This window comes from Scleropages formosus, chromosome 7 (genome assembly GCF_900964775.1).
Source record: "Scleropages formosus chromosome 7, fSclFor1.1, whole genome shotgun sequence".
Taxonomy (NCBI): Eukaryota; Metazoa; Chordata; class Actinopteri; order Osteoglossiformes; family Osteoglossidae; genus Scleropages; species Scleropages formosus.
The window spans coordinates 3,548,975-3,561,998 of record NC_041812.1 but is presented as its reverse complement, the minus strand read 5'-3'; the positions used below and the strand labels follow the sequence as shown (position 1 = coordinate 3,561,998).

The 13,024-nt window shown below is 48.4% G+C and overlaps 1 protein-coding gene across 1 annotated transcript in view; it reads right to left on the bottom strand.

Moving 5' to 3' along the window:
- Window positions 1-13,024, bottom strand: part of dnajc1 (DnaJ (Hsp40) homolog, subfamily C, member 1) — a 36,185-nt gene that overhangs the window by 8,512 nt on the left and 14,649 nt on the right. Inside the window, exons 4-8 of the mRNA XM_018741731.2 lie at window positions 11,810-11,975; window positions 11,058-11,155; window positions 10,296-10,389; window positions 10,019-10,109; window positions 8,911-9,077 (exon numbers count right to left, since the gene is read on the bottom strand). Coding sequence (XP_018597247.2) covers window positions 8,911-9,077; window positions 10,019-10,109; window positions 10,296-10,389; window positions 11,058-11,155; window positions 11,810-11,975 — 616 coding nt within the window. The remainder of the gene's footprint in view (window positions 1-8,910; window positions 9,078-10,018; window positions 10,110-10,295; window positions 10,390-11,057; window positions 11,156-11,809; window positions 11,976-13,024) is intronic.

Below are 13,024 nucleotides of genomic sequence, written 5' to 3'. Positions count from 1 at the left end.
GCGGGGGCTAGTAGAGTGTCGAGAGGGGGTGGTTTTGTTCTTGGTTTTTTTTCCCCTCCATTTTTTTTTTTTTTTCTTTAGTTGGTGATGATGGGGGTGGTGGTGTATTCCTGTCAACCGAAAGCTGCGTGTAAGTCATCTGAAAAGATCACCGTGTTGGGTAATTCTGCGGGCCCGTCCGTCCCAGTTTGGATTAGCCCAAAGCCGCGTGGACCGAGGGAGCCCTACGAGGTGAGCGACCTCCACACAAGGAAGGGGAAGGGGGCAGGGAAGGAGAAGCGAGGGGGAGGGGGAGGCGTAGGCAGTCTCCACAGTTACGCAAAGCCCCCGTGTGACACTAATCCGCCCTGTCATTCTCTATCTGTGCATTAACCACACTGACATCCGCCTGCCGCTCTGGTGGCTTACAGCGGAGGGGCCCTTCCCCTCACCGCGCGGCTCCTTCCTGCACTGATCAATAGCTCTCTTCTTTTGCACGTTCCCCTTTCTTTTCTCCCCTCTCTGGACAGCGGGGCCTGAAAACGCACCCCCACCCCAAACACACACACAGAGAGAGAGAGAGAGAGAGAGAGAATGGCCTGCCGCTGCCACTCTCAGGCCCATCGTTCCAAAATGGAGGGCCTAGCATGTAGCGCAGCCGTACCTGCCATTTGAAGGCGAGTGTAAAAGTGTAAAGCGAACCCCAGCGCAGTCCCACTTTCGCCACGGGGACACGTGCATCTTGGGCACTTCTTTAGCTACGCGTCGGGGGGAAAGAAACCCCACGACACACACCCAGTGTCCTGGTCCGGCCTGGTCCGGCCTGCGCGACATGGTTCCACCCGCTTCTGGAGTTCAATTTTAAGTTATGTTTTCTCAACAATGTTTTCGAAACAATATTACAGCTTAGAAAGGTGCGTGTAAACACACCGGCTGGACGGTCAAAACTTCCGGGACTGTCACACTCAAAGGTTGTGCGAGAAAGAAGAGGAGGAGGCCTCAAAGCGCAGGACTGGAGCGGAACGACGAACGTCGACAAGGCCTCAGCGACCGCCGTACATTCACTATTGATTTAGTTTCACAGCAACGCTTTAAGACTAAATACAAATAAAAATCCTTAAAAAGAAAAAAAAAAAAAAAAAAGCTGCACATCAATAAAAAACATCAATAAGAAATCTTTTTAAGCATCAATAGATGAAATAGGAAGCAGGACAACCGGCGATATAATTCAGTTTACAGCTCGATTGTTACTTTAAATTACAAAGAGGGCAATGAGGATTATGGATGTAGAGTGCTTTTCTTTTCATATATTACGTGTATATTATATATGATACACGCACACACGTTAGACAAGCTGGAATTTTAATGCGAACAAATTAACAAAAATAATTGTCAAAACTCATTCTATTAATAAAAAAAATTAAAAAGAAATGACAAAATAAGTTGTGAGAAAAGCGCAGTGAAGTGAGTGAGGAGCAGCGCCGTTCTCATGGCGCAGTTCCCAAGTTCAGTGTTTGAGGTTTAGTGAAAAACACTTTATCTCCAGAACAAGTTGGGGGAGTGTGGGAGATACAGACACAGCTCTGGTTCTCTGTTTATTCGCCGAACATAAACGAGTGTCTGACAAGAGCAGATGAGGAGCAGGGCGACGGCCGACCTCCTCGTCCCTCGTTACACAACAACTCGCCGCACGACCTAGAGCGGGCAGCACACACATTTGTGTTTTATTTTTACACTTTCGACATATTTTTCGCGACACGTTTAAAAATGCGTTTGTCATCTAAGAGTTTCTGTTAGAAAAGCTTCTTATAATTTAAATAATTTACTTAGTATTTGCATGTGTATAATTTCAGTGTAAACTTGAGTGTCGAATCTGCTATTCCACTTGTGATTCGGATTTACCTCAACGGATTGTTGTGATTGGCTGGGACGGACACTGAGGCAGGAAGCAGATATTGGCGGTTTCGGTACCGAAAAGCGCGGCTTGGTGAATGAACTGCTCGTACCTTCAGCCGGTCACGTGACTTTCAACTCGGCACAATGCGCGCTCACGTGGACGCGGAATTAGCATCTGTATGTTAGTAAAAAAAAAAAAAATAATAAATAAAATAAATAAAATAAGACCTCGTTCTTTACGCACCACTTACTATACATGTAAATAAATCACACATACACGTCTGGCGTAAAAAATATATATATTTAAAATAAAATAAATACTTTTACGGTTACCACACAACATCGTTTTGCGTGAGCAAAGCAAGTCAACCAGCTAAACTGTGAAGGAAATGTTGCGTTTTAAAAACGATAAACTGCGTTTAAAATGATGCTTCAACGTCCAGTACCAGTTGGAAAAGTACTTTTTATAAACGCATACTTTTAAAAATTTGATTCTAACTAAACCTTTTCTTTCAATTGTTTCAATTGTTAAATTATGTACGTGCTAATGACGCCATCGACGTGTTTTGTACAGTACATAAATTGAGACACGTCCCGAATTTATTATATTTTGAAAAAGCTGTTAAGCCTTTCACGGTGTAATTTTTGCACGCTATAAAATAGAACACGAACTCCTTGTGTAAAGCTAAACATGCATGTGCTCATCTTGTACTCATAATATATGTGTCAGGTATAAACAGCCATTTACACACCAGGTGTGTTTCCACATAAGCTAAATATCTGAGTCAAACTGGCCATACGTTCCACATGTTTTTTCCATATGAAAAGAAGATGGAGTATGAATGTTTAATGAATTCAGAGATTACCTTTTATGCCTAAGATTTATTACAATCTCACAAGACATAGGATGTGATACGGTGTCAAAGGAGGAGAAAATTTATCACTCAGGAACATGTAAAAAATAGGGGAAACTGTTGGTTCATTATTGGGGAAGTCACTGATAATTAATAAAACACCACTCTAATATTCCATATTAATTCATTTCTTTCATGTCGAAAGGAGAGGATGTGAAATATCCATTATTCCTGAATGACCAAAATCCATTAATTTTGCAAAGGCAATATACAGGAGAAGTATGCAGTCACTGGCTCTCTGTGTTTATTGTGAAAATAGGAGGTTGAGAGATACCACTGTGTTGCGGCTATAAGAAAAGATGGCTAAAGAAGAGAGAGGGGGAGGGAAGAGGGGGGAAAAAAAAAAAAACCCTCACCATTCCACAACTGGTAAATATGCATTTCATCAACAGGTCTACAAACCCATCTCGGGGGCAAAGGGCCAATCAGCGAACATTATGAATTATTCACCCGGGCCTTCAAATAAGACACAGCTGTCCTTCTTGAGTGGTCGAAGCCATGTGGTCAGACTGCTCCTCTACCGAACACCCCTCCCACCCCCACCCAGGTCACCCCGAACGTGGGGCCGTGTGGCTTTGGAAGATGAGCCGCCTTGAAATTAAACTCACAGAGACAGCGGCGCAGATAAAATCATCTTGCCAGGATGTGGTTCGCGTGCGCGTGCGTTACGCGAGCAGAGCCTAACACAAAAAAGACACTTAGGAATACATTCAGTGGCGTTGCTCAATGAGTGCGCTCCTCGGACACGGCATCATGGGAAAAAAATAAGCAGGGAGCTAATTGATTCAGTAGGTTAAAGACAGAGACGGAAGGGGAGAAAGGTGAGCCTGGGAGGAGAGGGTAACCCCGGGGGTAAAGAGGGTGGAGGAACAGTCAAGCAAAAGGCCCTTTGTGTCGGCAAATGTGTCTTTTTACAGTTTTATTTAAAAAAAAAAAAAAAAAAAAAAGTTGCCGTGAGGCTGTTGATCTACTGCAGGAGAGTTTGCATAAAATCATAAAATACTGTATTCACCCTGATCAAAAGATACAGAAGTGTGGCAGTGGCAAAGACAAAAGCCAGGCGCGCGCGCGCGCGCACACACACACACACACACACACACACACACACACACACAGTTTCCTTACAAAATAGTTGAAAACACTGCAGCGGACCTAAATAGTTGGGCAAACTTCACTGGCAGCTCATCAGACACAAAAGAATGAGACAACCTCTTTCTTTTCCCATGATCCTCTGCAAAGATGCCAGGTGTGTGTCTTTTTTTTGGTCAACATAATCTGTGCACCCTTGAGACCACACTCGCACTCCCATGCCCGACTGAATCTACAGCGAAGCACGTCGGAGCCAAAGGGAGTGGAAGCTTAAAACAGCCTAAGCTTCACAAACCACAACTATGAGACGAAAGAAAATAAATAATAATAAAAATCATAGCCCCCTCCCAAAAAAAAGGAAAAAAAAAAAAAAAAAAAAAATGGCTAGACAACAAGCGCCTCTCAGCCAAACCGTCTGGGACGTGTTTGTCTCCCCCTTTTCCCGTTCACATCACAGGTGGCGAAAAAGATGAATTACGGAAAAAAATCAATAGATTGGCGTTTTCTCCGTTTGCGGCGTTGGGCATCGTGAGAACAATGCAGGCGTTTTCCTTCGAGCCAGTTCTGTACATTTTTGTATAGAGCAGCAGAAAAACTGTTCTCTCTTTGCCTCATGTTTTGTCTCTTGCTCTCACACACACACACACACACACACACACACACACACACACGTGGCATGGGCTATTAAGGAAAAGTAGATGGAGGGGAAAAGAGGAGAAAGAGGGTAATGTAAAGCAAGAAAAAAGTATTCGATGAGGCATATAAAGTAGAGAGCCGAATCCCACCCAGCAGTGAGTGCCGGGGGGGAGGGGTATGTTGGGGGGGGATTGGGAGGGACGGGGGGAAGGAGGGCTAAGCTCATGTTTCTGAGATATGCAGCAATGAAGAGAAGGGAAGGTGCAGCTGAACAGGTGCTGGAGAAAGAGGCACCCTCGGGGGGGGGCACACACACCATATTAAACTGGGGTCCACAGGTGCACCCCTGCAACAAACTATCCTCACACCCCCCCCCCCCCCGTCTTGCCACACATTCACGGATGCCTCCTTCCCCAGGGACTCTTGACGTCCGACCCCCCCGCTCCCCCCAGCCCCCCCTAGGGCCGATGCAAACGCTGGCCGAGCGCGGGCAGCAGCACGGCACCCACAATTAGAGGCAGCCGCTCTACATTGTTAGCGCCTCGCTGACAGACAGCACACATAATGAGGCCCGTTCACGCAGGCAGAGGGGGAAATCCGCCTTTCAGGGGACAGACAATGAGAGAAAGGAAAATATGGGGGGGTTTCGGCTGGGGGGGGGACGCTAAAGGGCGACACAGGACATGGTTGCATAACTTATGATGGAAACGTCCTCCCTGCGTTACACACACTTCCTGAGTGACAGCCTCCATCAAGCTCTGCTGCACCGCGACGCGTCGCTCAGGCCTTGCGCTGTGATGGAAGCGGGCGCTCACCTGACGGGTTTCACTCGATGCAAAAATCCGGTCGGCCTCAGCGAGCGCCGGCGCGTGACTCCATTTGACTGGAGCTGAAAAACTGCCGGGGAGCAAACAAATTATCTTTACGAGGCAAATGCACTGGGCGCGGCACCCGCTCGAAGCGCATCCCGCGATGGGTGCGCGGCCATCGCTCCGCTTACGCTCCTGCGGCAAAGTTAAGGCCCTCGGCCGCCGCCGTAGCTCCGGCGCCCGTCATCCCGGCAACATCAGGGTATGAATGCGTCCAGGAAGCTCGGAAACCGCCAGCCGAAGCGGAGACACGTGGACAAACACGTAGTGGCGAGTTGTCACCGCAAGTATGCTGCGGTCGCCGAGCACATGTTCCCGACAGCTATGGCGGCGCTCCGTTTGTATCCAAGACTTCCGTGACCCCCCCCCCCCCAGACAGCCACATCAGTGGGGATCTCCAGAGCAAAGGCCCCGTTGGAGGACTGGAGAAGCTCAGGCCGTCAGGAAGACCCCCAGGAGGTCAATGGCCAGCAGCGTGAAAAGAGCTCGTCGCTGCCTGCACGCGTTTCATTTATTCATTCGCGGGATTTGGCGGACAGATTGCCCACACCGCAGCAAAGCGCCGGGCCTAATGCTGCAGCTTTGTAGCAGATGTGTGCAAGGGCCTGCGTCGGGTCGGCGAGCGAGCGCTGTGCCGCCGGCATTATGCGCGCAGAACTTTGCAGGGGGAGAAGGGTCTCCGCGACGCCACCGAGTGACAGCTGGCACTGAACAATGCGCGTCCATTGACCTGCTCCGCCAGGGGTAAGGACGCAAAGAGCAAGTCGACAGGCTTCACCTCGCCGTCTCCATCCACACACAGGCTAGCGCAGGGTCACGATCGCCATTCGCACCGCAGCATTACCAAGACGAGTCTGCTGCCGGCCGTGTCAAACGGCAAAGCGTCCATAAAAGGTACTCGAGTCCCATCGAAATCGTAGGCAAGCGTGGCTATATAGTCTCGCGTACGAACACCTTCGTTCAACTCATAATGTTCTCTCGGTCGCCGCAGGCTGGTAAATGGGAGGGAAGGAGGAGGAGGGGAAAAAAGTCAGGTTTTATAATGACTAAAATGTCGTTTTTGGCGACTAAAATTTTTAGTCGTCGGCAAGCAATTACATTCAAGTATTTTATTTATAAATTAGATTATAGTAAATGTCTCTTACCATCATTACTTCACCTATTAACAGTTTTACAATGAACACAGGGTCTCAAGTCATGCCGTCTAATTACATAGCGGGTTAAGTGTTATAACCTCCGCAGCAGTAAGGAGGAGACTTAAACCAATCGCTCTCTCTCTTCACCATATTTCACGCTTCATTTATTCCCTCCTTACCAGACTCCTGTGTGCTTCTAACAACCCATATGATTTCCCTCTTGTCGTTTCACACCAAATTGTTTTAAAACAGATGCTTTATCAGTTTAATTCAAACGCATTATTACTGTGTATTTTGAGAAAGAAAAAAATAATTATAATGCCCTGGTTTTCAAATTCAGGTCATACATACAGGCATGTAAAGACACATAATATTCTGTTTTCTTGAACTGTGATATATACTAAAAAAAAAGAAAGAAAAAAAAATGTGGCACGTGAAAGTCTGCAACGGGGATTTCGATTGAGGAAGAAGTAGTAAACGTCACCTTTAAGCACCTTTATCCCTTACATGACGAAACTTCCACTGCTCTGGATTTTAAGCGGCAGGATTTTCCGTCAGTCCTTGTTTTTTGAGCGTTTATCTTATCTGATGTAATCTTGAGGGCACTTTTCTTGCAGAATGAATATTAAAACTGTCCTTGGCTCTTATCTAGTGAAGCCTCCATTTACTATCAATTAATCCTCTTATTCTGCTGGCCTAAGACATCTCAAGAGAAGAGGGGGAGGGAGGAGGTCACACCTCTTAATTGCATATAATGCTGGAGGTGCCCATTTCCCTGGGGGGTATGGGAGGGGGCTGGGGGGGAGGAAAGGGGGGGAAAAAAAAAAAAAAAAAAAACCAAAACACACACACACGGAAAAATCCCACAAAGGAGGACCTTTCTGTGTCCATTTGACAGTCACAGCATAGTTAAACATCTGTAAAACCCTTTCGTAACAAACCGACGCACCGTCGCCGCACACTTTTCCCCAGCCGCATCTCTGCGCTTTTACACACTCCAACAAAACTCCTGGGATGTCCCTTCTTGGCGACGCCCCCACGCGGAGCCGGGGTTACGGAGGGCCGAGAGCCAGGCACAGACAACATGCCGCGCCGCACGCAAGCACATGAACCGCACACAAACCCGAACGCCGGATTTCCCATTCAAATCGCTCCAAGCCGCTGCACAGATTCCCAGCGTTAGTTAAAGCTCCTTATCGAGATTTGGACAGGGGTGGTGGGGTCAGAACTCTTCAATACCTCCACTTACCCTTCAATCAAGCAATTAAACAATGAATCAAGTCGCAAGACAGGCGGAAATGCCAGGGGTTCAACACAGTGGGCTTTGAGGCCAGGAGGGGGTTGGCTGGGTCCTGCAGCTGAGGGGTAATCATTAACTTGTTTAAAAGGAGGGGAAAAAAAAATAAAGGGGGGGTGACATGAAGGTAAGGAGCCATTTTATTAATCTGGTCATCCAATAAACCATTTTTAAATGTCCTGGACTCATTTTAAACGAAGAGAATCGCATATAACGGCACTTTCTTTTGTCTACATAGAGGAAGCCACGTCTCTGCAGGAAAACAGAGCTTCTCTCTCAAATTATGACGCTGCTACGGTGGGCCTGCTATGCAAAGGGTATTTTAACCAAAATTCTGAAGGACTCGAAAATGGAAATGTGGGGGGGGGGGGGGTAAAAAAAAAAAAAAAAAAAAAAAAAAAACCCGTATACGTTGAGTTGGGCGCACATGCACTTTAGCTACTTACATAAACACTTTTCCGTGCATTTACAATGTTTACTTTGGGTCCTCTGCCTACCTCCACGCTGCCCTAATGCACTTTATGCTTTCAGCTGGGATCTGCTTCAACAGATTACGAAAAGCTGACAGTCCCCAGCGACTGCTTCCAGCTCAATGATTACCTCATTAATGCCCCCGCCGCTAACACAGCGCATGCCGGCAACAGCTAATAGCGTCGTCTGCCAGCTTTTGACCCCTCCTACTGAGGCCACACCCACACGGCCCCAGAGCCGACGGCAAGGGGCAGCGAGAAAGCCCGTGAACCGTCAACCCGCGTTTCAGGGCCGCATCCCGCCTGGCAGCAAGTCCCAAGAGCGACGGCGACATTCTGCCCCGCAACTCCGCACTTGAGGGAAGCTCCTCTGCCACTTAACGCAACCAACTGCATGCCTTGACGGGCTTCATCAAGCGGCGGCTATTGGTAAAAACAAAACCGTTCCTTAAACGCTGCAGCTCGGATGACTCACGGGGCTATCAGACTCCATCAACGCAAAGGAATAAACCATAACAAAGCCGCAGAGCGACTTAAAAACAAAAGGCAGAAACCAAACAGGTACATGAGAAAACGGAGTGACTTAAGAGTGGAGGGGGTGGAGAGGACACACGTCCGATCTACCTTCTTCTTCTGAGCTTTCCTCTCCTCCAGCCAGTCATCCATCTGGTCCTCTATCTCCTCGATGGAGGTGCCCTGGTCGTAGGACGGCACGAAGGCACCATCTGTTGCCGAGGGCTCGTACACAGGGAACGCCGCTTTGGGTTTCTTCACCTTGGGTCGCTTCTCCTCTGCGGCATTGACACAACTGTGGTCACTGTGAAGGTTGCGCTTGTGAGGTGACCTCTGAGACAGTTTGAGAAAAACCAACTAAGGAATCTGCCCTGGCAGCCGTCGACGAGGTTGGGACTTCGCACAAACATCTACACCTAATTAAAAATAAATAAATAAATAAAAATTAATTAATTTTAAAAAAGGGCTGTAATTGTCCTCTCTTTAGAACGTGTGTAAATTACCCTCCCGCACCGTGGGACCAGAGAGGGAGCTGGGGGAGCTGGCACAGAGACAGGGCAGAATTAGCCTTCAGGCGGGTACCGCTGATCTACATAGACTGTCCCCTCTCTGCAGCAGCCCCTGCCAAGCTATCATTAGCGATTAGAGATTCAGGAGGCATCGATTTGAAATGATAAATTGCCGTCAACGAGACAAATCGGCATCCCTCCACATCGCAGCGAGGCCCAACGCAGCGGTGGGCCGCCGTTACGTGGCTTTCTTCGCGAAGAATCCATTTGCCAGACCTTGCTCTTCAGCAGGTGGTCTTGCGAGAGAGTCCAGCCCACCCCTATGTGGAGCCATGCACAAGTTCAGAGGAAATGCCAAGCATGGCTGTGGGTTAAACTAGCTGGACAGCAATTAATAATAATAGATAAATAAATAAATAAATAACTTCATCACGATAATGAATCAGGTGTCATGATGATGTCACCGTAACTGCTGACATCATGGCGATGTCACCTCGACTGGTGATGAAACGATGATGTCACCTCGACTGGTGATGAAACGTTTGCAGTCCAAATGCTAAGCTCAGTGAACACCTGAACATCTGAATCAACAACCTGAGCTACAAACACCACCAATCTTCTGTACCATTGCTAACAATGATGTACAGCAACACGAAAGCCTTGTACGTAATGCCAGCATCATCTGCTCAGGAAGGAAGCCAAGCACTCACTCTGAAGAGCCTCTTGTTCTGCCAGCGCCTGGGCCTCCTGCTTCTCTTTAGTCTTCATCTCTCTGTAGTCCTCGTAGTACTGCTTCACATCCTGCACAAGCCGCACGTTACACTTCATACATCAGATGACCGGTGAGAACTAAGGCGATCCCCGACCACCTTTTAAAAGTCTTTTACGAGAACATAAATAAAATTGAATTTAACGCAAAAAAAGCTGCACTTTGGTTAAGGTGTAAGATTTACACTAAGGGTATGAGGACTCTGATTGGAAGACTACCTGGATGACATGCGGGAGGGATTTAACCGACAGGTAGAGCCAGATACCCATCTTGAGTGGCAGTATGTCCTGCCAGTGTGGTTTCTCAGATGACCTGTGGTGTGGGGGGGGGAAAGATAAATTACATTTATGTGACGCTCTTCTCCAAAGCAACTTAGAATATCAGTCTACCTACAATTATTTACCCGTTTATAGAGCTGGGTCTTGTGTTTCTTTCTCCCCTCCACTGAGGCCAGGTAGGCTAAGTATCTTGCTCAAGGGTATTAAGGATGGGGGTGGGATTCCAACCTGTGACCTTTGGGTCTAAAGGCAGCAGCTCTAACCAATGTCCTATCAACTGCGCACACACGCACACACACAGAACCGCTTGTCCCATACAGGGTCGCGGGGAACCAGAGCCTAGCCGGTAACACAGGGCGTAAGGCCGGAGGGGGAGGGGACACACCCAGGACGGGACGCCAGTCCGTCGCAAGGCACCCCCAAGTGGGACTCGAACCCCAGACCCACCGGAGAGCAGGACTGTGGTCCAACCCACTGCACCACCGCGCCCCCCCCCCTACTGTCTGCACATTAATAATTAATAATTTTAGTAACAATGTTGAGTGTATTTGGATTTAGAATAGTTTGACCCCGTTGTGAGACACAATAAGCGGCAACATTCATGCTCAATAACAGGAGTGTTTCATAAAGCACTTCAATGTTCCTTAACACTACATTCTATGTGTATATGTGTGTGTGTGCTGGCGTCAGCTACCCAGTCACCTCTGGACGTTCTCCTGGCCCACAGACTTCAGATCCTCGGCACTCTTGCCACTGCTCCTCTTCCGCTTCTCCCTCCTCTTCCGGCTCAGCAGCTCATCCTTTCCGAAAGAATACAAGGGGCCATCAGCGACTATCGCACTGGTTTTTTTTTTTCCTCCCTCTCCCCCCAAACTGGAGGAGGCGTGCGACCGCACAACGGAACATGCAGTCGGCCAGGAGCTCCCGATGGCAACAGAGGCCTGTTACCACGGTGTGGAGCCACACGAGGGGAGAAGGGGCACAGAACCTGGGGTCATGTGGCTCCACGCTGCGCTAACAGGCCACCTGCCCTGCTAAATTCCTCACTGCAGGGGCATATCCTCCGCAACTGCCCCTGGCATCCTGGCTAATCAGACTCTTGTTCAGCCTGTCTCCGTAAATTAGTCATTTAAGGCGCTCCGCACTGACATCACTGCACCGCACAGCAGAACCATATAGCGACTCTGCATCGGTACGCAAATCTTTCGGTGCGAATGACACGAGAGAAAGAATTTCAAACGGCAAATCCTGCCTTTTAATGTGCAGATATAAAGGTAAAGGGCTAAATATGAACGCTCCTGATGGGTTGAGTGGAGTCAGCGGCGAGGCACTAATCTAAATATTTTGTTCATGGGGGGGGGTAAGGACCCACATTCCGAGGGCTGTTCATCGTAACCTTAACGGACGGGGGGGCCACGCCGCTGATGCTCCACCGCCAGCCTGCACCCGCTTACCAGCTGCTTCTCGAGGTAGATGGACCAGATGACGGCATAGTGGCCCACCGTCAGGATGAGGAAGAGCAGGAAGCCAAGCTCCCCGTTGCTCATCTTCCTCACACGGCGGTAGTAGAACACCGGCTGCCTCCAGTCCGGCAGCCCGTTGACCAGGATGTCATCATATCTGCAAAAAAAAAAAAAAAAAAAAAAAAAAGAAATGAAAAAACGCGGTCAAGTTAAGCATTTCAGGAACATCTCCAACAGACGTGTCGTGATTGTGCTTCAGGGCTCGGTGCCTTAAAATTGATCTGCACATAATCTATTAATCCTTCCTTGATGGGGCGGATAATTGAGGTCCTAAAAACAGTAACTGTCCAGTTAAACAGGCGAAACACCGGGAAATGTGCCGATTTTACACGTTTTAAATGCTGCGGCTGCAGTTCACGTGGACTGAGCACAAAGCCAATGGTCACAATGCGGGCAGTGCAACTCAAGAGGGACGTAACCTTAAACGGGACGGATGCGCGATCCGAGAGCGGGGCGGCGGCGGAAGCGCGGGATGCATTTCTTGGAATTGTGTACGTTGAAACAGTTAGTTCTGGAGGCCAAATTACTCGCCGTTCTTTTGAAGCGGGTTCAAATTGCTTTTAAAGAAATAAATAAATAAACGGTGCATCAACAGGACCTGTTCGCTCAATAACTTCAAACAGAGCCCTAATCACCCAGGTTAACCCCCAGCCAGGAGCGCTGCCTTCCCTTGGACATGTTTCAGAGGGTGGCAATTAAGAGAAAAATGCAAACTTTTTTTTTTCCCAGGTTGCTATTAGAACATGCGGCTTGGGTCAAACATCGATCCCCCCCTCCCTTTTCTTCATCCAAAATCCTATTTAGAGCTCTATGCCATTGCAGGCTGTACCATATTGTGCATTAAGGCTTCCTAACAGCGCAAGGTATTTAGAGGTGCACAGTATGGCGGCCCGACTGAACAAATCCCCCCTTCCAAGTGCCCAGGCTTGCGGATCAATGGTGCATCGATTTTCCTATCAATGAAAATTATCATGGATCACAGGAAGCCCCCCCCCCACACCCGCTGCCACCACTCTCCCGTTTCCGCACTACGTGCGGTTGGTCGCTGGGAAACGGAGCAATTTCATCGGCTCTCAACCTCAGACCGAGACACGGGGAAGCAGATGGAGTGACAGACAAAAAGATAAATAGACTGTGGCGCCGATG